At 35.3% G+C, this 26,912-nt stretch overlaps 1 protein-coding gene across 17 annotated transcripts in view; it reads left to right on the top strand.

Annotated features, from left to right (window-relative positions):
• The first annotated feature begins 1,647 nt into the window (after nt 1-1,647).
• Nucleotides 1,648-26,912, top strand: part of LOC140169621 (uncharacterized) — a 37,882-nt gene continuing 12,617 nt past the window's right edge. For 15 of the 17 annotated variants that reach the window (XM_072192890.1, XM_072192889.1, XM_072192891.1 and 12 more), the window contains exons 1-21: nt 1,648-1,728; nt 2,321-2,474; nt 6,117-6,241; nt 8,022-8,153; nt 8,979-9,172; nt 11,307-11,425; nt 12,170-12,438; nt 15,276-15,437; nt 15,984-16,119; nt 16,615-16,873; nt 18,147-18,395; nt 18,663-18,905; nt 19,960-20,202; nt 20,352-20,594; nt 21,078-21,320; nt 21,638-21,880; nt 22,632-22,874; nt 23,250-23,492; nt 24,390-24,632; nt 25,454-25,696; nt 26,209-26,451. In XM_072192890.1, the coding sequence (XP_072048991.1) occupies nt 2,364-2,474; nt 6,117-6,241; nt 8,022-8,153; nt 8,979-9,172; nt 11,307-11,425; nt 12,170-12,438; nt 15,276-15,437; nt 15,984-16,119; nt 16,615-16,873; nt 18,147-18,395; nt 18,663-18,905; nt 19,960-20,202; nt 20,352-20,594; nt 21,078-21,320; nt 21,638-21,880; nt 22,632-22,874; nt 23,250-23,492; nt 24,390-24,632; nt 25,454-25,696; nt 26,209-26,451 (4,186 nt within the window). In that variant the 5' untranslated portion in view covers nt 1,648-1,728; nt 2,321-2,363. The remainder of the gene's footprint in view (nt 1,729-2,320; nt 2,475-6,116; nt 6,242-8,021; nt 8,154-8,978; nt 9,173-11,306; nt 11,426-12,169; nt 12,439-15,275; nt 15,438-15,983; nt 16,120-16,614; nt 16,874-18,146; nt 18,396-18,662; nt 18,906-19,959; nt 20,203-20,351; nt 20,595-21,077; nt 21,321-21,637; nt 21,881-22,631; nt 22,875-23,249; nt 23,493-24,389; nt 24,633-25,453; nt 25,697-26,208; nt 26,452-26,912) is intronic. The other 2 variants (XM_072192904.1, XM_072192903.1) reach the window with 2 other exon arrangements.

Here is a 26,912-nt window from a genome sequence, read left to right as displayed (position 1 = left end):
GCGCCAACTCGCTGCCTGCCAGTTGCGGTGACGCGATCGGTTCATAACGAAAAAACTTTCTTTGTAAATTTTACCATGGCCTATGAACAATAAAATAAGCCTTTTAACCAATCATATGGCAAAAATCTATATTAATGAGGTATATAAAACAAATATTGACTGCTTTATTCGGGTCATGGTTAACATTATAGGCGGCCCGCGGTGATCTCAAAACCATGCTATGACCCTCGGCTGCGCCTCGGGTCATAGCATGGTTTTGAGATCACCTTGGGCCTATAATTTTAAGCATGCCCCTCATAACAGTCAATATTTGTATAGATCACCATTTTTGGCATACATTGTCATATAGTCCGGTCGCCGGCCATATTAATCTTGTTTCGGGGTCTTTTAAATGGATATCTCCAGATTTCTTATTAGAAACAACATTTTACTCTCCTCTCGCTCTCTGTCATTATTGGGCGATTTAAGATGTTGGTTGTCTTGGGAAGCAAATTCCATCTAAAAAAATAAAGACTCTGAACCAAGCTAAAATGGGAAAAAGTGTGTTTGACAACCGGACTACATGACTTTGTAATAGTTATTATTTTAATGAATTGCTCCTCTGCAAAGTAGTTGTGATCAATCGAGAGTTTGTTACAAAAGGATTGCTAGTATAGTAAGCAATCCAATTTTGGATTACAAGTTCAACGCAATAGACTATAAAAATTCCTTTAGATTAAAATGTAATCGCATTGCTCTCTATTACCAAAGTCTTTGTATGATTTCAAAGTGATATCAAATCGATTGGATCATAATACATTATATAAGACGAGTGGGTAATTAAGACAAAAGAGCAAATTGCGGTATCCTTTACATCCAATTAATGTGTCCGAGGCGCTAAAAATATGGGTGAGGCGCAGCTTTTACTGCCCAATGCTATAACAAAATTTATTTATATTCTATTACCACAGAAAATTGTGCGATTTATAGAGAAAATGCCACTTTTTGCCCTATTTTTTAAGTTGTTTATTTCAAGGTGACAGCTTGCATCGCGGAAGTAATTGTAATGATGTATTTAAACAAAATCACAGTGCGCGAGTTGAATAATGGTTTGTGAGGGTAATAGAATTGAACACATAGGTTTTTGTCGGAATCACGTCCTGTATCTCAAAAATATCATTGTGAGAAAAGCAATATGGTAAACTTTTTGGATTTAAATTCTCTTACTCAGTTTTCTAAAATTGACGAATCATGGCTAAACGTAAGAGCAATCTGACACATCCTCCTAACATCCCTTCCACTAAAGAATAATCCGTCAATACCACAACCCCTATTCAAGGTCTTTTCGGTATTGTTATGGTTAGATTTAGGGCTTTCCAATTAATACCCAAACCTACGCGCATTCATGTGACACGCTCAGTGGCACAGCTCAACATATCGTCTCTCTAATTTGCCCCTGGCGGCCCAATGAAACAGATAAATGATAAATCAACTTACGGCATCAGAATTGTTTTGTGACATGTTAATTTTTTTAATCGTTGTAATATTGTTTCGCGTATCATTGTTGTTCATCAAATAAAAACATTTATCAAATTGCGATGAATGTTACAAACACAATTGATTTAAGGCATTATATTTGAACGTGTTTTTTTTATATTTTGTTTAACAGTAATACAAACATAATGTAGGAGAATAGTTCAGTTCCAGCTGTGCCTTTACCAGTAGTGGTTCTATCTGAAAGCTGCTCCGGTAAGTCTATCGGGTTTTTGCTTTGAAATTTAAGTAGCTATGTGCGAAAAAGGGAGGGATGGGACCTAGCGTGGTTTTTTGATACCGGTGATTGTTGCAAATGTCTTAGATTTGACAACTTATTTTTGGAAATTTAAATTAAGGAATCGTTAATAAGCTGAAGTTGTTGAAAATCATGCTTTTTGTTTTGATATCTATCGTTTGATGGATACTTATATCTAGTATTTGAAAATTAACAAAAAAAAATAAATACTGAAGAACATTTCTGTTACGTTGCCCCAAAACGTTTGTTCAAAAAATTGGGGGTGGCATTTTCTCCAAAACTGAACATTTCTACCAAAATACATGTATGAGGTAACGGATGGGTTCTTCCAGTGTCTGCTATTCTAATTATGTGTATTTTTATATAAGTTAGACCATTAGCATTTACTAGGCCCTAAAGTGTTCATAATTCAAGGGTTAAGACCAAGACACAAAACCCCCGCTTGCCGAGACGGTGTAATGTAGCAATCTTTCTCAATCAACTTTATTACATGCATGTCACATAAAATCTCACAATGATTATGATATATATAATTAAAATATTATGTAGGCCTACTGATTTTTGAGGCTTAAGGAGTGAGCAGCTGTGCAGAATGAACTCTATCACGTTGAGTTTCATATTGCTGGTAATCGTTTTACCGGCAAGTTACGGAAGCCATTTTCGAGGAGGCTCTATGAACTGGAAACCAATCGGGAACAACCAGGTGAGGACAGAAAAGTAGATTAGACTAGATAAGATTAGATTGGATTAGATTAGAGTAGATACGATTGGAGTGGAGTAGATAGATTAGAATAGAATAGATAAAATTAGATTAGAGTAGAGTAGAGTAGAGTAGAGTAGAGTTTAGTAGAGTAGAGTACAATAGATAAGATTGGAGTGGAGTAGATAGATTAGAATTATAATAGATTAGATTAGATTACATTAAATTACATTAGATTGGAGTAGATTAGATAAGATTAGAGTACAGTAGAGTACAGTAGAGTAGATTTGAGTAGAGTAGATAGATTAGATTAGATTAGATTAGATTAGATTAGAGTACAGTACAGTAGAGTACAGTAGTGTAGATTGGAGTAGATCAGATTAGATTAGATTAGATTGGAGTAGAGTAAAGTAGATAGATTATAATAGATCAAATTAGAGTACATTATATTAGATTAGATTTGTATATTATATTATATTATATTATATTATATTACATTATATTATATTATATTATATTATATTATATTATATTATATTATATTATATTATATTATATTATATTATATTATATATTATGCAGGGTGTCCCAGAAATAATTTCCGGGCGAATCAATATGGACGTAAGTCGAGAAATAGACACAAGAATCCAAAATTCTAACCATCAGCGTGTAGCCCATCTAATTCTGCATCTTATACGTTGATATTTCTGGAATCGGTTGACTGATTGTGAAGAAATGAGCGATTACATAACGCATGTGTCAATTTACTTCATTCCAAGTTTGAAAGAAAGATCATTCAACACAATGTGCACCAGTGGTTAAAACTATCAATGGGCTACATATTTTGTTAGGTGATATCCTTTTTGTTCTTTTTAAACAATCTGTTTCTTTCAAACATTTAATTGCAGGTTTTGTTCAAATTTGAAAACTTCTGAAAATGAAAGCTTGCATGTAAGGTGATGCTCGGTACTTGTAAACTCTTTTTTCGTAAATGTTGATATAAATGTTGCATAAAGAATTATTGCATAAATAATTCCAACTGGCTTAAAAACACACACACATTAATATTTTTGGAATATTGCCAAGAAATTGTAATTCAAAGTTCAAATCAAAACTTCAACATTAATGTTGCATGGTATCAACTCACACCTAAAGCTGTAAGCACTTGTGATTGTCATTCTTGGCTCAAATGTTCTTAGGAAAGATAAAATATTACATATTTGCACAACCTAAAGAATTAAAGTTGGAAAGCTTCCAATTACAGAAATCAAAGTTTTCTCGTACACACTGTTAATTATCGTCATTGAAACATTATAAAATAGATCATGTGGACTCAATTTAATGAGATACACAAACTTTAGGAAGCGGTGAGCGAGTAAGAAAAACTCCTGTTGATCAAACTTGGAATGAACTGCATTGATGCGCGCGTTGTGTAATCGTTAATTTCTTCGCAACCAGTCAACCGAATCAAATAAAATTTTCGTATGTGATGCACAATAACATAGGCTATGCGCTATATTTTAATTTTTTAATACTGATGTCTATTTCTTGCCTTACGTTCAGGTTTAGTCACTCGGTAATTTTTCTGGGACACCCTGTATATTATATTACTTTATATTATATTATATTATATTATATTATATTGTATTGTATTGTATTATATTATATTATATTATATTATATTATATTATATTATATTATATTATATTATATTATATTATATTGTATTATATTAAAGATTAGGTTACCATTCTGTATTTATTAATTATCATAATCTGATCTCCCACCGTATTGTCTGTATGTATTTTGTTTAAAAGTGTGAGTTGCCTTTGTAAGATACTAATTTGAATTTTACTACATAGGCTATTATAATATACAAAACTTTATTCATATCTATATTATCATATAAGAAAGTTTACTATATGCAAATAAGCTGATTTACATGGTATCATTTTTAGCATTTTTTTGCTATCTACTGCTGATAGCAATGACAAAATTACACAGTTAACAGCTCAATGCATTGCCATTTCAATATTTCTAAAAAAAACATGTGCAAACAAACAAATTGCATAAGCAAAAAGAGGAGAAAATACATCATAGGGAGACGGGAGTGTTGGGGGAAGGGGGCACGTCACCTCTCAATCGAATTGAAAAATTATACAATGCTATAGGAAAATTGCCGGGAAATTGCTTGTGTGCCACCAAGCAGGCCCAGTAATGCCCCTCACCCATCATGGTCTCCCATAGGATGACACACACTACACCGCTGTACACGGCTAGTCATTATAACCTGTGGGCCCTAGGAGTAGAGCCTGGCTTCAGCGGTGGAAATTAGCTTGCCTAAACATGTTGAAGCTTACCAAAAACGGTCATGTAATTTCTAAGCTTACCAACTACTCACCATTCCAGAAAATAACAGAACTACCGGTAATTGTTTTGGATAAAAAAATATTATCCTGTTTTGCCAAATGAAACATAGCTAAATCCTTATCATTTAGTTAGTCCTAACTGGCAATGAAAGTACAATTGTAATGTTTGGTCAATTTTTTGGAAATACGGGCCAAAAACATGCATTTTTAGGGCGTTTTTCGACCTTTTTCGTATTATGTGACAATCAAGTCCAAATACGTGAACAAAGACTGATTTCAAGGTATGCATTCTAATTTTTGGAAAACCCATTTTCTAATCTTGTTCATAACCAATAATAGCAAAATTAACATAGAATATTAAAAGTATGAGATAACTCTTAACATATACTCAAGATTTTGAATGCTTAGACTTGTGGCAAGTCTTACAATTTTGTGACTACAATTGTAACAAAACATTGGACAATTACCCATCAAATTGCAAAAATATTAAAATTTGACTTTTATTGCCAGTTAGGACTAACTAAATGATTGGGATTTAGCTATGTTTCATTTGGCAAAACAGGATACTATTTTTAAACCAAAAAAACAGTTCTGTATTTTTCTGGAATGGGGAGTATAGTGTCCATGCAATAACAACTTCCAAACAGCCAACCACACAGCAGTCGCTTCTATGCATTCTCGAAACATAGTGGAAATTATTTTCTCAAGCATTTGCAGTTCTATACTTGGGCACGCCAGCTGTGCCATATTTGGAAGCCTTACAGTTGCATGACATGTATGTACTTTTGGCTTGCATAGCTATCATTAGCCATGTTATCAGTGTTACGATGATGCATTTCACAGCATTTCGGCCCTATTTTTACACAAATCTTCAGATTTAGATGCTGAACAGGCTAGAAATCAACTATATAATTGATATAGACAGTCACTTGTTGCTTAACTTTGTGACCGTAGGTCAAAATTTACAGGGTGCACACCGATAAATAGTCCCCATTGACTTTCGGTACAAACGGGGTCCAAGAAAACGTCATTTTCTTGACATGAGAGCGATCTAGCGATTCAACACTTTAAAACGTACACTTTTAATTTGAAGGTCAGATTTGAAGGTCAGATAAAGACAACCAGTGCAGAGAAAACACACGGAGTCCAGTGACTTTTCGCAGGACATTGCCGACTGTAACTGTAGTGTGGTTTGAGTCTTAAAGTACCAAATCAAATCAAATCAAATCAAATATTACGATGCATATTTACTTGCTCTGATAAAATATTTCTACAGATCCAATTGAATTACAATGTTGGCTTCAAGTTGGACCACACAGAGCCTAGATTCGACCCATGCACTGCAGAAGCACAGCAGAAACGAACAGAACTACACACTAGTGGGAAACTGATGTGTGACAGGTATAGAAAAATAACAGAAAGTTTTCAGAAGGATAGTGTCGGGTTGGTTTTTTTAATCCTTTGGTCAAGCATGAGATTTCGTTGTTGTTTTGTTTTTTATCTGTGCACGTAAACGGGAGTTAAAGCCTTAATGTACGTTCTTTTTAAATTTTAAAATTTTCTTTTTTCTTCCAAAATGATAAAATAGTTAATATGCAATCATTATGAAAGTTCCCAATACATTTGGACGCGAAAAACATAGGACATTTGCAAAGAAACATTATCATAAACTTCACCTCTATCACTCGAAATGTCTCTTACTTCTTGGATTAGGATGCCTAATGCGGCCTCAGAGTTAGTCTCCTACGCAGCCAGTTTGGTTACGCTCTCTGCTCTTCGTGTGGAGGGAGTGTAACAAACTGGCTTCGTAGGAGACTAAGATTTGTGATCGTTCCGACATATTATCATATTGAAAAATTATGATAATATGTCGGACCAATAGAACATCATCCCGTTTTACTACAAATAGGGCGAATTTGAAAGTTTGCTCATAGATTTAAGTTGGAACACGTGTAATAATTACAAATATGCCAAAAAATCGGTTTTGATAAAAATAAAGGTATATTCTGAAAAAAGATCGTACATTAAGGCTTTAATTGGAAGGTGTGGTAGTAGGGGTGTGCTGGTGTGTTGGGTGTGTATGAGTTTCCTTTGGGCGCGTGTGTCGTCTGAATATTTTGAATGGTTGGGTGGTGTGTCAGTAATACATATTTATTGAATGCTATACCTACCTCATTAGCTTACATTTTCGACAATAATGGTTTGTCTGTTTCATTTATAAATCATAATGGACACAAACAAGTTCTCTTACTGAATCAGTGTTAATAATATCAGTCCATTTTGACGACACATGAATCACATACTAATCATACCATGATTGTTTCACGAAACATGAATCATATACAATGCATACCATGATTGTTTTCATTTAAGGGGGTACTACACCCATGTGGTAAATTTGTGACTATTTTTGCATTTTTCTCAAAAAATAATTACACACTGGTAACAAAAGTTATGTATATTATTGGGGCAAGGAATCCACTTACTACACTGAAATTTCAGTGACTCAAGACAAGCGGTTCAGTATATATGATAGGAAACGAGGTACATCCTAGCGGTACCTTATTTCTGATCATAAATAACAAACCGCTTGTCTTGGGTCACTGAAATTCCAGTGTAGTAATTGGATTCCTTGCCCCTATAATATACTATAACTTTTGTTACCACTGTGTTATTAGTTTTTGAGAAAATGCAAAATAGACACAAATTTATCGAGGGTGTAGTACCCCTTAATAAGTTTATAACAATGAAATCTGCTAGCAAAGTAGCATGAATAATTAAAGCATTAAAATACATTTATAGATAGATTTAACCTGATTAAACACAATCAGAATTGAGCATACTATTTGTAGGTTTATTAATTGCAATATTATTCTTATTGTGTTATCTAACCTAATATATCATTATGTTATGATAATGTGATTTGAGAACATGCCTATATAACCCACGCGAATTCCTCATCGTTTAGTCACCATATTTCCCTAAATCATTTACACTCGCTAAATAAGCAGTGCAGCTGTTACAAAGAATCAACTTAAACATTTGAATATAAAATAATTTATAATAATATTGTCTTAAATGCAGGACCAAAATTGTTCTTCAAGCATATACCACATTTCACCATAAGTTCTGTAACTTTTCTGGTGCATAAATTAAGACTTTTTTAATCGTATCTTTCTAGCTGTACGAGTGATAATGCGACAGCACAATTAAACTGGATATGCGACGATTTTGACGTAACAGAAGACTCCTCAGTGGGACACAATTCCTTAATTTACAACATTCCTCCTGGTCTACAGGAATTGGACATCAGGTAATAGCTTCTAGAGTTAACAAACTTTTAATGAAAAAATGACAACTCAGTCTGTCATAATTATGCCATACAGACATTTTCTCTAACAATAATTCTGCGTTGAAATCCGTTGCGTGTAAATACAGTAAGCCAAATAATTAGGGTACCAGTTGTGTTCACCCTGTAAATCCTAAATATATGTCAAAATTAAATCAAGCAGCCAAAACCTATACTCTTTAGCTCTGATTGAAATTGGTTGAGAATTAAAGAAACGGTGATCTAAAACCTAATGAAGAAACGAAATCAAAGGTGGCACTTTTGTGTTCTAATCAATGAAAGCACGACGCTAGTTTTAACGTGCTTATCAATGGAAGCATGGCGCTAGTTCTCTTGTTCGCGAACGCTTTGTGTACAAATCAATAGGGCATGCAATGGAGCAAACTGCAACTTTTAAATAGCATCTTCCTTGGGTTTTTGGATCGTCGTGTCTTTATTTCTTGAACAATTTCAACGAAAAAGGTCTTAAATTCGAGCTAAAAGATGCAGCTATTGCCTGCTGGTTCCAATTATGACATATCTGTGTTTGTTTATGATATACAGGGGGTAAATGTAACTGGTACCTTAATTATTTGGCTTACTGTATGTAATCTACACTAGTAGCAGTAGCACTTCTTTATCCTATATCTGAATCTATAAATCTGAATGAATTCTCTTTTTCACAATTCTGGCAAAAGAGCTATTTTTAAACAGTACATGAATAAGATTGTAAATTATCTATATAGATCGTAAGACATTTTGAGAGCCAAATCGTAATTAATGTAACGCTGTTTTTGTTCCCATATTCAGCTATGAACACTGTTGCTGGATTGCCCTTCAAAGTCCAATAGACAGATATGGCGGTGCCAAAGGTTGGAAAATGCTAACCCACGTGGATGTCCAGCCACGCCCCGATAATGATCAAATCAATTCATCACCTGTCACAGCGCCTATTCCAGTAGAAAGGTTTCATAAAGGATGTGACTATTTATTACAGATACCAGGTGAGTTTGATAGGCTATGCTTTCGTTAATCATGTTAATCGCTGTCCAATGGGCTATTCCAGAAAAATAAGTGCACACACCTATAGAGGAGTATTTACTTTTCAAGCAAAGAAATAATCTGGATTTCCAAGACTGCTTTCTGAAAACGGCTGGAATTCCAGTTGCAAATTTCACTTGAAAAAGCTTGGAAATCCAATTAAATGAAGGAAAATCACAGAAATGTCCAAAATGAGCTCTCAAATTGAGGATTTCTGATTTTGAGCTTACTTTTCTGCCCGGGGGGCACTCACATTTTTTTTTGGTAGGGGTGTGCCACCGCCATTTCGAACTTGAGGGCTAAGGAACTGATCGGCCAGCCAAAAAGGAGGGTCTAGGGAACTGATCGGCCGGTCAAAAAGGGTGGTCTTGGGAACTGATTGACCGGCCAAAAGAGGGGGTCTTGGGAACTGATCGGCCGCCAAAATCTGAAAAATCTCGGAAACTAAACCCGGAGGCCAAACCAGGGTTCAAATTTGTTGCGTTTTTGCCACAGCTTTTTGAAGGAATCGATTTCACTTTGAATTGTGCATCAAATTATTAATCAGGAAAACCATTAATGCAAAATAGGTCTGGTTTGGCCTATTACGATGGAAACCTCAACAAAGCAAAACAGCATTCAAATCAAAATTACTAGACCCTGTACAGGCTGTAGACCTACAATCCCACAAGAATTATTTTTTTCAGTGCCGAAAAGAAAAACATTTAGACTACATTGAACTGCCATGCTTATACATGAGTTGATTGAGTGAAGTGTGCAGAATTTGACAGCCATTCCACTCCCGATTTCACTAGACCAGTAGATCGTAAATTACCTTTTAATTCATTGTTTATGGAGAGCTGCAAGGATGTGTACATAATTATTTAAGGTACTTTTCCTCATATTTGGCAATTTTATTCCCAAAAGAGATCTCACAATCATTTATTTCTAGCTAAATGTTCACCAGCTGGAGGCGTCGCGGTCGGCAGGCACTCGGCAGTGCTGCAATGTTTATAAACAGTCAACCAGTGTTTCCACTACTAAAGGAGCCCAAAATCCCGCCCAAAGTTCACCTTATTCCTTACAATGTGTTTCAATGGGAAGAAATTAATGGAAAATTCCCTTTGAAGTTTTTGGGCTCGCAAAAGTAGCTTTTGGGTCTATGGGGATGTACATTTATTTTCTGGAATAGCCCAATAGGCCTGTATCATTGTTTTAAAAGTATGAGTCAAAAGGAATCAAAATTTAATCAAACATTTGATTTGTGTTCAATTTTTTAACCAAATATTATAAGGTATATAAGATATAATAAATAAAATAAAAAGTCCCAACTCTAAGATTTGAGAAATCGGTTTCTACTTGTGTATCTTTAAAACATAAACGTGCCGTTTTCATAGATTTGGAAATGTAAGGTACTTTATTATGGTGGACGACAAAACTAAATGATGGCATGGGAAATCATATTTGGCATTTATCTCAAACCCTGCTCATTTAGTCAGAAATCTGCTGTGTTAGTCGGATTTCTCGCATCATTTCCTGAAAATATATACTCTTTTGTACTTACCATGATTACTGTTAAAGTTACAATACAAAACAATGTCTAAAATCTCCCAATTAGAGTGACATTATGTGCTCCCTTTAACCCCTTTAAAAGGTAAAAGCTTCATAGGTTAATATTGATATGAAAGCTGTCTTACTATATAATTGCATGAAGTATTCGAATCTGTTTAGTTCAGGAACTTAAATACAATTTCAGACGGTACAGAGACACCCTGTAATCCTGTGTACATATTCAACAAAATACGGTTTGTTTACTATCAACGCTGTTTTGTTCTGTTTATGTGCTTAATAATAATAGTCGGGTGCTCTACAACATATTTTACATTATGTTATTCATTTGTCGTGTGTTGTCTTACCGTATGTTGTTTAAAAATCATTATTCATTCTATAATATCAGACCCATTAATCAACCATTCATTGCCGAAAGGCATATAGATTAGCGAATCAATGCTTAATTGCTCCAAATAAGTGTGCTGATTAATCACACTATGGATGAATGAGCTTTCCAAAGCTGATAAAATTATGTTCAATTTCATTGCTTTTATCGTAATATTTTAGTGTCTGATCCAGATGATGATGCTACACGTTGTCGCTATGCTGATAAATCAAAAGATGAATGTCCGGGTGATGGTAATACCAAAGCATGCGGACCGCCCACGGATGGAGTCATTATCAACGTTAGTATTTGAAAACATTTGTTGTTTTATTAATTGTAATATGTTTCCGTTTGTTTATATAAAGATTGCTACTGATTCCTGCCAAAAACAAAAAAGTGGCGCGAAAATATATCGTCTGCTACTTTCTTAAGGCAAAATTTGATGTCCATTGATTTTGACCAAAGTCGATGCTGCTTCGATGCTTGTTATTAATGAGAGATTTTAATACCACTGGAAACCTCTGGCTACATAATGTTTATGTACCAGAAATTTCTTGCAGATTAATTCGTTTAACAAAATTAAAATATCGTCAAATTTGAATTTCGTTCTGGAATGTTCGTACCAGAACGAAATTACATCATCAGTGGCCTATGGAGCAGTGTAATACACATAATCATGCATAACTCGCAAACGCAAAATCGGAATCAACTGAAATTTTGGGAATAAGCTTTTTCGTGGATATCTACTGATAAATGTCATAAAAAGAGGATGTTAGGATCACGAAATACTCCTTTAATGCAAAATAATAGGGATCGACCACGACCAAGCATCAATGGTCGATCGCAATATCGAAAGATCGAACTAATTTGTTTCTAATGCCTAATGATTGCCATTCGATGTAATGATCTTAAATTAAAAACTATTCTTATTGAATGAAAGCATACTCTTAACAATCAAATAACACCCAGCATAGATATAATTTCACTTCATTGTGCGCATGACTTAATTTGATTTTCATGTTTACTTTTTTATTTAAAAAAATAGAAACGTTCTTGCACAATTAAACTTAACACAACCAATGTTGCGGAAGGATATCATGCTGTAAATGTAATTGTGGAGGACTACATTCGTCCAGTGAAACGAAAGAGCAAACCTCTCAGCAAAATATCCCTACTATTTCTCCTGCAAGTAGAGGGTGGAGACGAGAAGTGTTCGAAACCGACAATAGTTGATCCGCCATCTTGTAAATCTATTCGACCGGGAGAACACTTTGAGATGATTGTCCTGGCTGAGGCTGCGGATGCAACTAAACCGTATGTATCAGATTCACCGACATCATCTAGTTGTTAACTAATATGTTAACCTTGTTAAATATAATCGCAGTGCTCATAACCTAAAGTGAAGTCTTATAATGTTTGTTTGTTTGTTTGTTTTTTTGTTTGTTTTTTGTTTTGTTTTTGTTTTGTTAAACCAGTCGGTCCAATGGACACATTCTTACGAAAGCAAAATACTCGGAATATTTCTGGAATACACTGCGCACAAGTATAACCCTAACCCTAATCCTAACCCACCCTAATCCCTAACCCTAATCCTTCCTAACCCACCCTAATTACAACCCTAATCCTAACTAATTATAATCCCAACCCTAACCATTATCCTAACCCTAATTATCAATCTAACCTAACCCTAACACACATAAATATACTAATTGCTCAAGCCAAGCTTGAAAGCTTATGTAAGCAACCTGGCATGTATGAAAAAAATTAGTAAGAAACAGAATGAATAAAAAGTTCAAGGAAAAGAAAGACCCCTCGCAAAAAAATAATTGTACAATTTTGCTCTTACCCCTTGGGTCGAGATATAAGCAATGTGGAATACTAATAATATTTCATGTGGGGTCCTTTGCAAAAAGCAATAAACATTTAAGAGAAGCAAATCGCTAAAATGCATATGACTATTTTTAAATAGTTTTAAAAGTAGGTATATCACCTCAAAAATAATTGCAGCAGAAACGCGTTATTTAATGTTCCTACATTATTAAGCTTTATTAAAGCATCAAAAATCAAAAAACAGAATTGAAATCGGTCAATGCATTGTGATGTAATGTCAATTTAAAGATGCTCGTAGATGGAATGAAATCCTGCCACAAATGGGTCTAATGACAAAATTGGCACATTTCGAGATTTTGAAGGTTTATTTGGACGCTTGCTTGAAAAAGCAGCGTTGATTTAAATAGCACATGTTAAATGCCTATCTTTCCTGACTTCGTTACAGAAAACAAAATTAAAAAATCCATCATTGAATAATTATAATAAATTAATCAAATATACTATTTTAGCCATTTCGGCCAATCTGCAGACAAATTAAATCTCAAAAATGACTAAGTTCAGCTAATTAATATGCAAAATTGATGCCAATAGAAAACCGTACATGATGTAAAGGTGCGGGTTTTTTTTGCACACATATGTATACAAAGTTCTTTCAATTGATGACAAAAAATACACAAAAAGTAATTAATTATGCAAATTAGGTAATTACAGCTAATTATGTATTTATGATATTATTATGCAAATTAGGCATGAGTAATTTTGGTTTTTTTCAATATTTAATGAACGTCTGTTCATTCATCATAAATCTTTTAAGTATGATCCTGTTATGAGGTTGAATAAATGAACTGCAGTTAATTATTTAAAAACAATACAAAAAAATAAAAAGTTTGACATTTTGACGGTGTCTGGAATATAATTTTAATTTTACTGTAAACATGGTATGTGTCACCATTACTCAAAGCCAAGTCCGAAAAGTAAAAATTAAAATTCAGTTGCAATGAGACTTTAAATTAACATTTTGTCATCTGGATTAACAAGGGAGGACAATCAGTAAAAGCAATAGCTATTTTACTGTACCGCGTATACAAAAATAGTATGGCCTTGGACACACACAATGGCTTAGTGCTATTGTGGTTTGGAAAATTACTCCCTAAAAATATCATTGATTAATGTTTTGCTTCAACTAGTTTTAGAGAAGTGTTTCATTCGTTGTCGACGGAATTAATTTACATGCTAAGAAAGATTAGTATTTCAGCTAAATGGTGGTAGTTCCTTTACTTCAATAGGCCTATATTTACTGATTTATGAGCGATCTTCAAAAATCCATAAAAACAGTCAGTAGCTCTTAAACAAAACAATTTGTAATTTTGAGGACCCGATGTTAGCCTCGGAAAGGCTTCACACACCATATATTAAAAATTTAAACAATTTGGATAAATGAAGCATATGAAGAAATTCATTTAATGACATGGATGTTTTCTAAAATTGGCCACATTTGAAGCGCGCCCTTTTCAATTCACTGTTATGCTTGCATGCACAGTGTAGCAGAATTATTGTGCAGCCACTGTGACATACCTATTAAAAGGTTATACGATGTATTGTTGGTCGAAGCAGCAAAAAGTAGTTCACAGCATCTTGCGAATGTAGTGAGCTGTAGCAAACATTGAATTGCTCAATTCATAGCGAGCTTGTAGAAGAATTCAAATATCACAGATATACTTTTGTGGTTCTTGAGTTATGTTATAAAGAGGGCCGAAACAACAACACTTTTGTAAAACGTACATAACTCATTAAATTAAGCAAGTTTTCAAAGTATATGATTTGTAGAATGAACTTTTGTAAAACATCAAAGTGTTATTTTTCAATAATATATTGATTCAGATAATGAAAATCAAATTTTTTGGCTGCTTGGTTATTGTTTGTATTTGTTTTGCTTCCTGCTATCAGCTCTATATAACGATAATATTAAATGAGTCACACTATGTATACTTTCAGTCATATGGGAATTGAATTGAATCATGTCAACCAGCAAAAACTTACTTTGGTTAGATATGTTGAATTAACCGTGGTGGGATCCTGTCAACAAGCAACTTCTTCATCGATTGACCTCGGATGGCCCTAAATCATCCACCCAGCTGAAGGCCAAAGTTTTTGGCCGCAACGTCGGTGATAACATCTAACCGAAGTGAATTGATTTTTTTTCGGTTGACATGATTCAATTTAATACAACAGCACATACACACCTATTCGCAAAATAGCAACCGTTTTTTACTATGGCTCTTAATTATATAATTTTAATTTGTAATGTTTTTCTCACACAGTATTTCTAAAATCAAAAGTCAGAAACCCTATGGGATGACGTCGACTGATATAGAGGACGGTGTAGACTCTTCAGGACGTAAGCAGATAACGCTATCATGGGACCCTACGAGTGCTGATACAGGAGAACATACAGCGTGTGTTAGTGCTCTAGACTCGGACAGGTACCGAAGTCAAACAATTTATTATTAATTTCTAAAAGTAAAATAATGTCCTGATCGTAATATAAAAATGTGTTTCGGATTGCTTCCTGCAAGAGACAAGACATAGAATTTATTCTCATTAATCATGGACCATGCTATCACATTCCATCCCACGTTTTGAAAACTTTGTGTTTTTTTAACAAGTTCAATGTCATGTTGGCCATTAAAAACTGTTCCAGTTTAACGTTTAGCTTTCACAAAAATTCCAGATTCTCGCGCGGTTCTCCAGCATCTGTTCTAATTTAATGTTATATTTAAACATTTTAGCTTCCAAATGGCAACTTGTTGCACTTATTTATTCCAATAAATGTTTTCAGAGAACTAAAACGCTCCATTTCCTATGATTCATAGATTTTGCACCAAGCATACCCCATATCTAAAAGACATCTACGATACCGAATATTTTTCAGTATTTTTTTCAGTATTTTTCAAGGATTCTGGTCGATTGGTCAACTGTTGAGTTTCCAGATGTTTAACAGATGAATTATGTTCTTTTATTTCCACCAGATTTACGAGTGGCTTATCCTGTACGTACATATACGTCGATGATAACCCATTACAAGCTATTCCAGAGGGCAGTTATCCTGCAATCAGTGAAGAAATAGGAGCTGGAAAGAAGTGGGTAGTGCAATTCAACAAACAGGTTAGCAGGCTGGGCGCAAGGGGTGCGATGTATCCCCAAACAATATTGACCAAAGTCCAAAACCTCCGTTTTAGTAGGCCGACCTAATAAAAAAGTGTATCTCTTGAAAATAAGAAATAATGAATTGCGAATTTATGTTTATGTTGGACAGTAAAACCCTTTGCATGTTTTTGTTTTTCACTACTTAACTTGACTTGGGTCAACGTTTTTTGCGAAAATTGTAAAGGTCCACTTTTGCTGTCAACCATTCATCCTACATGTGTTTTGCCCAGCAAACAGAACGCAATATATTCCATATGGGTTAGTGACCAAATCCACAAACTGGAATTCAAAATACAATGAATTATGACTCACATCGTTATTTTTTACCAAAAAACAATGATGTCACCCATGTTATACGAAACGATAGATGCACGACAGCTGCTAAAAACAATACCTTTATTCTCTAAATGTAACACTAAATGTTTGCATCATATTCATTATTTGCATTGTTAGATCAAACGTCCAAAAAAATCAGCGTTTATCAAAATTGTCGATCCAGTGAGCGGAATAACTGCTTATGAAATCGACGCAAAAAGCTTATCTGTATCCTTCAACGACAGCTGGATAGAATTCATACCACCAAAGGAAGCTCTTCTGTCCGATGCTTCAACGATGAGTGTATCATATCAGGTAGAACTAGAGGAGGGTGTGGCTTTACCTAGAAGTTCTGGGTGTGGCTCAGAAACATTACAGTGGAGCGTTATTGTAACAGGTAAGGTGCCTTGTTTACTTTGGTCCTATAGACCCTAAGAGGAATCCAAGTAATGGCCAGTCGGCCATTACTGAGTCTTGTCTGCACCAAAGCTGGTGTTGTTATTACCTTCAGATTAAAATCAATGTTGAATTGTATTGTGTTGTAAACTTTAAGTTTAATATCACCACCAAGGCCACAACATTTCACATTTTAGGTGGGATATACCCAAGGGGGACCCAGCTATGGCTGCCATTGAGGTGTAGGAATGCGTGAAATTGGATTCGTCTATATCACTATCGGTTCCTTGAGGTATGGATGGCTCTCTTTCATTTGTATCATGTCGGGCGCCGATAACGCTATTCGTGGTAGAAGTGACGTAATAATCGGATTAACTACCTTAGCAATCGATGAATACAATCTTGAAATATATCACCCTGCGATATAACGTTCGTGCTGTACCTACGCATTGAACTACAGATGTCAAAGAACAGGGATAAAGATCTGGATTATAATTCTATAGGATGATTAGTACTCTTTGAAAAGATCGGTATTGTATTCAATCAATGATTGCAGACATACACAGGTGATGAGTGCAACCTGTTTGTAGTGCATGGCGATATATTTAAACATTGTAGTCATCTATTGATGTTGTACTGGTTAATCCGATTATTACATCACTTCTATGGCGAATAGGTGCGTGAAGGTAATAAGACAAAGGTCAAATCTAAATAAAATAATGTATTTGATGCTGTGTTTCATGATATTGAAATAATTATATTCATCGTTATTATTCAATTTAGCAGTGTTCTTTGACTATATATATTTATAAATACGTATTTATAAATGCGCATGTCACCACTTTCAAGCTGCCATAACAGTTTGTAGACAGGAAGTCTGGGAGTGACCTTCGGCACGGCGGTGGTCATTCCTGTACATTTTGAATGCAAAGGCGGTACAGCAATTGTGCGGCAAAATTGTATATTTTGTTTAACTTTGTGACATTATTGTAAACGTTTCCGTCGATAAATATTTTTTCCGTCGACAAATACTTGCCAAATTTTGTTTTTTCATAAGATATCAAAAATTCGGAATCCTGCAATTTTGATGATATTTATCTTTAAAATTCCTATACTCTCTGTATAGTGATCAATAACATGATAATTTGGTCGCTCTTTGTGGTCTTTGTATGTCACGCTAAATATAGTCGAAGCACACTGTTTAGCACATTCCTTTCACATTGTTCTAATAGAGCTACACAATAACAAATACATATTTTTCCTCACTTTTATAGACGTAGATAAAGAATCTCCTGTGATTCTTGACATACCTGACAACATTCTTAAAAATACCGACGTTGGTTTATCGTCGGCTACAGTTTCCTGGACGGAACCGACGGCAAGTGATAACTCGGAATCTGTTACCATAACATCAAGTCATACTCCAGGTTCTAGTTTCTTCATCGGCGATACGACAGTGACGTACACTGCAGTAGATCCTTCGTCTAATACTGTCACCGCATCCTTCATTGTGACCATACAAGGTATAGGATACAAATGCCAGGATGAAGGGGCTTTTCTGCATAATTTAAAATTGAGAGTTACAATCTTTGAAATTAATTATAAAATTAACTTTTAATAGTTACAATCTTCTTGTGTTATTGGATACAACTATTTTTGACAGATACTACACAGAGCTTCACTTTCACTTATAGTTAAAATAACAGATTCTGGCTGGACATTTTGTCGATGTTTTCTGGCGGAACCCAAACTATTTTACCATTAAAAATTTTCAATTCCCATTTCCTCAGATAAAGAGGTTCCTGTGATATCCGGCCTCCCAGAAAACATAGTGCAAGATGTAGACACAGGATCAATCACAACCGCTGTTTCCTGGATGGAACCCACAGCTATTGACAATTCTGGATCAGTTACACTAACAACTAGTCATAATCCTGGAGATTCGTTCAATGTTGGGGACACGATAGTGACATACACAGCGGTGGACCCTTATGGCAATGAAGATACCAAGTCATTTACAATAACAGTTGTGGGTCAGTTTTCCTTTTCTTAAGTTAATTCTTGAAACGATAATAAAGTAAATAGAAAGACATTATAATATTCTAGGCTACTCAAATTGGGTACAATCACTGGAGCGCTTTCACCGGGTCCACTGGCGTCTTCAGATGTTGTTGCTCTGAAGATTTCTTGTTGCTAGTGATAATAAATTAGTTCTAGAGGGTCTATTATTAACAAAAAAACTTCAAACAACAATGTTATTTTTTACTTTTATGCTTCTGTTTGTACTTTTCCAAGGGCACAGAAGTGTTAAACCTGCAAAGACCACAGGAATCAATGGAACACTGTGCAGATAAGCAGACACCAGTATACTGGAACCGGTGATAAATATCACTGTGTGCACATATGCAAATACGCATGTTCTTCTACAGGAACAGGCAACAACATTTAAAAGTCAAACAGTGAAAATTATCTGCTGCAGTTTTAAAACAAAATCAAATTAAAAAGAAAACTCAGTAGTAAACAAGACAACAAGCTAAGAGCAGAATAAGTAAATCAATACAATTTACTGTTTGGGTATTTTTCTTTGAAAAACATCACCGTGTTGCTAATATTGAACAACATTGGACGTATGGGGTATCGACATACGCGTAGATAAACCATCGTTATATGTTACTTATTTGGAAATACGATTTTTAGTTCTGACGGTATGGGCATATTTATAGCAGCTGCATTACTTTTTGTGAACGCTTTATATGGTTTGCTTATTCAGGTATGGTCACAAGTTCACATAGTCCCGTTATGGTTTGATTGCTATGAAGTCTCTGTTAAGAGGTTTAATTAGTGGGTTTTCAGCGGGTTCGCCGTGGGAAAAGTTTAGAAGCTGTCGTCAGGAGTAGCTCTGACTTCTTCAGGACAAAGTACCTAATTTTGAATGTTTTGGTGGCTCTGAAAAGAGCCGTTCACTGAAGACTGCCCCTTGTCTACAGTGGCTCTAAGAGGTTTCTGTCTGTGAGTTCGGAATTATTTTTATCACTATTACATACTTTTAATTCATTGAAATGAGACCAATGGTATGTTGAACTACAGATGCAGAGGATCCAGTTATCATGGGTAATCCTGGAAATAAGATCCAAGCTACGGACCCTGGTTTACCAACTGCTGCCGTGTCCTGGACCGAACCTACTACAAGTGACAATTCTGGATCAGTTACATTAACATCAAGTCATAATCCTGGCGACCCTTTCCCTATTGGGGATACTACAGTGACGTATTCAGCAGTTGACCCTTATGGCAATGAGGATACTGTGTCATTTACAGTGACGATTGAAGGTAAGATATTTTTCAAACAGGAGTTTGGATTGTTATAAGGGCTGTTATGGTCGTAGTAATTCTGAATCTAAATTAACTTGATAGACGTGCGTATTGGAATCATACCAATGATGTATAAATAATGGAAAGGGCTGGTTTCTTAAACACAGATGCAGAAGATCCAATAATAATTGGTAATCCTGGAAATAAGAACCAAGCTACGGATCCTGGTTTACCAACTGCTGCCGTGTCCTGGACCGAACCTACTGCAAGTGACAATTCTGGCTCAGTTACAGTAACATCAAGTCATAAGCCTGGGGATTTGTTCCCACTTGGTGATACGCTAGTGATATATACAGCAATAGATCCGTATGGGAATGAAGCTACTGAATCATTTACTGTCACCGTTGAGGGTAAAATATTGTTCTGTACAAATCTCAGTGTAGGTTTTTATGCCAAATAAACCCATCCATGCTTATATAATAAAACATGAGTTGTCGTAATAAGACCCAACATCACAATTTACAAAATAATAAAGGTATAATACCTTCGTTGGATAAAATACAAAGTCTTATGGCTGCACACAACCACAGCAGTTATAACGGGTATTGAAGAGGTCTCATTATGATCTGCATGCTAGCAATAGGCTAGCCATAAGTTTTTAGATATTTTCTCAAAATATCAAGAGCTATCTTAAGAACCACTGAACCAATACTAGGCTTGTTTATACTCATTTTAATGCATTTGTCATGCTGATTGCAAATATGAAAATTTACAATTCGAACAAAATTTGAAACTTGCCGTCTGCAGTCCACACCCGCGTGGAGAGAGTTAACAATCTTGCAATCGTGTCTTGTGTACATTAAAATCATATAAACATTTTTGTTTAAATGCAGATACGGAAGATCCTAATTTCGCGATTAGTCCCGGAGATAAGAAACAAACGACAGATCCTGGTTCAGCAACTGCCGGCGTCTCCTGGGTGGAGCCTACAGCTAATGACAATTCTGGTTCAATAACAGTAACATCAAGTCATAGTCCTGGAGATTCTTTCCCTATTGGTGACACGACAGTGACATATACCGCAGTCGATCCATCTGGCAACGAAAATACGAAGTCATTTTCTGTTTCGATTGAAGGTATTTTCCAAACAGGAAATCAGTCTATTCCATAATTTAAGATTAAACGGCTTGTAATAGTTTGACACGAGTTGCGTATTTCTAGACATTAACTCGTAAATAGATTTTATAGACAAAATTGAGGTAGTCAGTGCTGAGAAATTGTCTCGGAGATTTCTAATCGATTACATAACAGACGAGTGTGTTCCAAAAATATCTCGGGCCATTTTGGTGAAAAAACTACTTTATCATTGTTATCTTATGAAATTAAGAGGATCTGACCTATACGTGGGATAAGTCTTAATAAAGGAAAATATTAAATATTTTCTGAAACACAGATACGGAAGACCCAGTTTTGTTATATATTCCTGGAGATAAGAACAAACCAACAGACCCTGGTTCAAGTACCGCTGTCGTGTCCTGGACGGAACCCACTGCAAGCGATAACTCTGGTTCAGTAACACTAACATCAAGTCACAGTCCAGGAGATTCTTTCCCTATTGGTGATACGACAGTAACATATACAGCTACTGATCCGTATGGTAACAAGGCTACCAAGACATTTACAGTGACAGTAAAAGGTGAGTTTTATTATAGTAACGTATTCGAATATGTAGGAAAATAAATGCCTTTTATTCTCCATTTGACTAAAATAACAGTTTTTTTTAAGTTATAGTTCTTGAAAGTAGTTGAATGAGATTATTTCGAAATATGTTTCCAATAAGAGTAGGTATATCACCTCAAAAATAAGCGCAGCAGAAACACGTTATTTAATGTTTCTACATGAATGAGCTTTATTAAAGCATCAAAAATCAAAAACCGAATTTAAATCGGTCAATACATTGTGATGTAGTGCCAATTTTAAGATGCTCATAAATGGAATGCAAATCTGCCACAAATGTATATAGATGTTTAAAAAAAACGCAGTGATTTATAGTGCGTTACGCACAGGCACAACGCCTAGAAGTTGATCCCTAAGCCTCAGCACACTTTACAGGTTATCGCTGACCACTACGGCCCCACTTTATTTCATAAACTATTAACAACAACTCAGGGACTTTGCTGCTCAGAAGCGAACACCCTATAGATTCCACAATTGACCTTCGCAGCCAGGATATCCGAGTTTTTTACGGGTTACAGCGAGACAATTAGCGGTAGGTTCCTTGTCCATGGGAATTTTAAACTAACGAAAGTTTTTCCAACCGCCAGGGTTCGAACCCGTAACCTTTCGCGCCATAGTCGAACGCCTTGTCGATTGAGCTAACTTGACTATATAAACATTTAAATATAAATTATATCTCAACAAAGTGTGTTTTTCTTTCTCATTTTTAGACTCGAATTCACCTGTAATCGTTAATTTCCCTGATGACATAACCCAAAGAACCGATCCTGGGCTACCAAGTGCCACTGTGTCCTGGAACGTTCCTACAGCTAGTGACAATTCGGGATCCGTGCGACTTACATCAAATCATAATTCAGGAGATAATTTTCCTATTGGTGATACGACAGTGACATATACAGCTACAGATATGTTCGGCAATCAAGAAACTGAATCATTCACTGTCACTGTTCGAGGTAAGTTAGTATGCAGTGAAAACGTCCCTCGATGACAGTCATAACTCGGTAGTAATGCTAATTTATACCAACCCGAGCACCAACCATAAAATATCACAAAAGATTTTTTTTTTTTTTAATGTACAACACGAAAACCATCAATATTGAAAAGAAGTTACTGCTTTTGGTCCCGTGAGAACTACCTGCCGATTGGCCAAAATGAATATTGTGTCCAATCAATGAGGGTATTAATAAGATCATCTGCAAATGCAAGTTTCACCATAAATAGTTTAAAGCCTAGTCATAATTGGCAATTGAAATGAGCATTTCAAGTTATCAAGTGCTGTTAGATGACTAGATTAACGGATACTGTGTTTCGGACTTTTTTGTATGCAGACAAAGAAGCACCTGTTATCGCTGGCCTGCCTGGTATGATAGTTCAAAATACAGACATAGGGTCTCCATCTGCTGTAGTGTCATGGCCAGACCCTGTACCAAGTGACAACTCTGGGTTTGTTACAATGTCATCAAGTAATGATCCTGGTGACACGTTCCCTATTGGTGATACAAGGGTGTCTTATACTGCAGTGGATCCGTACCCTAATCAAGTGACAATTTCGTTTGTTGTGACCATAAAAGGTAAAGCAAGCTTGATATATATATTATCTTGTTTGAAGGTGCTTGCAAAATGTATTTACGTTATTTTCGGGAATTATCCTTCTCTTTGCGTTACTACTATTGATTATGACGAGTATTGTAGTTTTTTTTGTTCTTGTTTGTTTGTTTGTTGTTTTTAATTTCTATTATTTACTGTTGAGTTTTCTGTTTGGTAACTTTTCTGTTAAAGAGGATGGCTATCTCTAGCCTTACTGGCCTTTCGGCCATCTCCTCCATGATTCTTTGATGGTATTTTAATGCGTATTTTGTATTTTTATGTGAATTGTGGAAATAAATGAATGAATGAATGAATGAATGAATGAATGAATGAATGAATGAATGAATGAATTGTGATTTACTTCTGGTCTATAATGACTATGCTGACAGATTTTCGTAGGTTGTTCTTGCTGCTGTTGATGTCATAGTGCCTCTACCAGCTTCAACTTTTTCGGCTTTCGGATTCTTGTAATCGTTTATACTTATGTCGTGCTTATTTTAATATAATTGTGTTTTGCACATGCGGTTCATGTTCATGTTTTGCTACTTCCAGTAAGAGTAATGGAATGAGTTCCTGCTTCAAGGGGTGTTTGTTTCAGGTCTTTTGGCATCATTCATTCACATGTGTATAATATTATTGTATTTATTCTTCTTTTGAATGAAATAAAGAATTGATTGATTGATTGATTGATTGATTGATTGATTGATTGATTGATTGATTGATTGATTGATTGATTGATTGATTGATTGATTCATTGGATGATTGATTGATTGAAGATTTCCAATCTGTTAATCTGACCATTTGCCAGACGATAGAGAGCTTGGACTCAAATTATTAATTTTTTATTTAGACATTCTTATAAACTCTTTATTCTGCAACAGATAATAAAGATCCTCTCATCTCAAATATGCCAAATAACAAAGTCCAGCCCACGGACCCTGGTTCGGATGTGGCCACCGTGACATGGACTGTACCCACGGCTTCTGACAATTCTGGATTAGTTACATTGACACCTAGTCATACCCCTGGTGATACCTTTCCTATCGGTGATACGACAGTGTCTTACACAGCTACAGATCCTGATGGCAATGCAGTTTCCAATTCATTCACCGTAACAGTTTATGGTAAGACTTTAAGGTCCGTATGCACAAAAGAGTTAGACCGGGTCTAAAGTTAGACCTGGTCTAAGTGGAACTTAGTACCAGGAGAAAGGACACTTTCCTTTACATTTCTTAAGTTATTTTGTATTATTTTTGAACTTTGCATTAAAATCTTATAAATTTGCTAGCTATTCTAGGAAGGAAAGGATTAAACGACCATTCCTGATGAAACTAAATTCCACTTAGACCAGGTCTAACTTTAGACCCGGTTTAACTCTTTTGTGCATATGGACCTAAGAGGTTTATGAATGGTTGATCAATGGGCTCACAGTAAAAATATGGCGTTTCAATCATGGAGCTTACTTGTTAATGTTCTGAACATGATTTTGGATCACCTGATTCTAATAAAATACAACACTAATTTTTTAAATTAAAACATTATCATGTTTTGATCAAAACATAGCACAATCCCAATCGTGGACCTTACTGTCAACTTCTAACATTTGACAAATGTTTGAAATAAAGGACAAAAATGCGTTCTTAGGGTGTACTTTGTATGATATGATAATCAAGGATAACGACTTCTACAAAGTCTAATATTTCACTATGCACCTATTACACCTTTTTTAGCAAACGCATTTTCTATTTTACATTTCACCAAATGTTATAATTAACATAAAAAAGATATTAAAAGCACCATCTTAGTTTATACTCATATAATAATCAGAAAGAAAAAAATAACTTCTGGCCCAAAAAGTAAGCATGTTTCCTATGTACAGAAGCAACATATTCATCTTCATGTTACAGGCAGTTACGCTTCGTATCAAAACTATTTATATTCACAGACATTGAGCCTCCAGTCATCTCAGGTTTGTCTGCAGAAAAGGTTATATTTACAGACCCTGGTTCGGCTACAGCCATCGGGTCATGGTCCGAACCCACAGCTACTGACAATGTTGGACATGTTACACTGACATCAAGTGATGATCCTGGTGCAGAGTTTCCTTTAGGTGGCTCCAAGGTGACGTATACAGCGGTTGATCCATACGGCAATCAAGCTACGGCAACCATGGTTGTGACAGTGATTGGTATGTTGGAAAATGATGATGTTAGGCAACATATAAGTGTTTGTAAGTGGTGGGCGTTCATGCGCATGGGCGTTCACTATGCGTACAACGCGCAGTGCTGTCGGACGCGTTCATTTTTCTTACGGGTTTATGCAGTTACATTTGGTTTAATTTTCCAACATTTTTGTTACAAAAAAATAGCAAAAATCATGGATATTTTTTCTCGTGTATGAAATAGGTTAATAGATGCGTATCACTTGTTGCACGAGTAATTGTATATACAAAATAATGCACTTGTACTGAGATGTTGATGCGTCTAATGCACTCCTTCCTACGGGTCTCGTACATTAGACGCATCAACATCTCAGTACAAGTGCATCATTTTGTAAAATTTCACTCCTAATAAGTGATACGCGTCTATTTACCTATAATTAACGTCTACACAACTGATATGACCAGAGGTTGCAGCTGTTGATTATTCCATAATGATTGTAGAAATAAGTCTGAGTTGAAAATTAATTCTACCCTCACAGATTTAGAGGCACCTGATGTATCCAACATCCCAACAAACATAGAACAAAACACAGACCCTGGTGCAAATACTGCTACCGTGTCCTGGGCAGAACCCACTGCAAGTGACAATTCTGGATCAGTTACACTGACGTCAAGTCACAAACCTGGAGATTCGTTTCCTATTGGTGATACCACAGTGACTTATACAGCTACTGATGACTTCGGAAATACTGATACTAGCTCATTTATTGTAACAGTTAATGGTACGTAACCAGTCTATGCATTATTGCAAAGTATTTCGTAATAACAATTTCACGTGTTTTTTTTGTGTGGGTTCATATTAAGGCATCAGCTCCTTCATATCAACTTAACACAAATTAAATAGGTCAATTACAGCATTTTAAAGGCCCATTCAGTGACTTGCTCATCCGGACGATCGTAAAAATGATTAAAATTTAGATTTTGGTTCCTTTGTCATTGTCATAGATGTGCTAACATAACCTGCTAGTGGTTCAGCCGAAAGACGTTTATTTAAGACAAAATAATTTATAATACTGATAGTACATGTATTTGACTTCATCAATACTGAATTATATTCACCTTTAAGCAATCTATAAACATTTTTTTTTGGATCATTGAATGGGACTTTGATTCCGGACTTAAATTGAACTTTTCAAAAAACGCATAAGAATAATCATGAAGACATTGCAAACTAGAAAAAGAT

Source organism: Amphiura filiformis, chromosome 14 (genome assembly GCF_039555335.1).
Source record: "Amphiura filiformis chromosome 14, Afil_fr2py, whole genome shotgun sequence".
Classification (NCBI taxonomy): domain Eukaryota; kingdom Metazoa; phylum Echinodermata; class Ophiuroidea; order Amphilepidida; family Amphiuridae; genus Amphiura; species Amphiura filiformis.
Note: the sequence above shows the minus strand (reverse complement) of the source record. Positions and strands in the feature narration are given on the sequence as shown.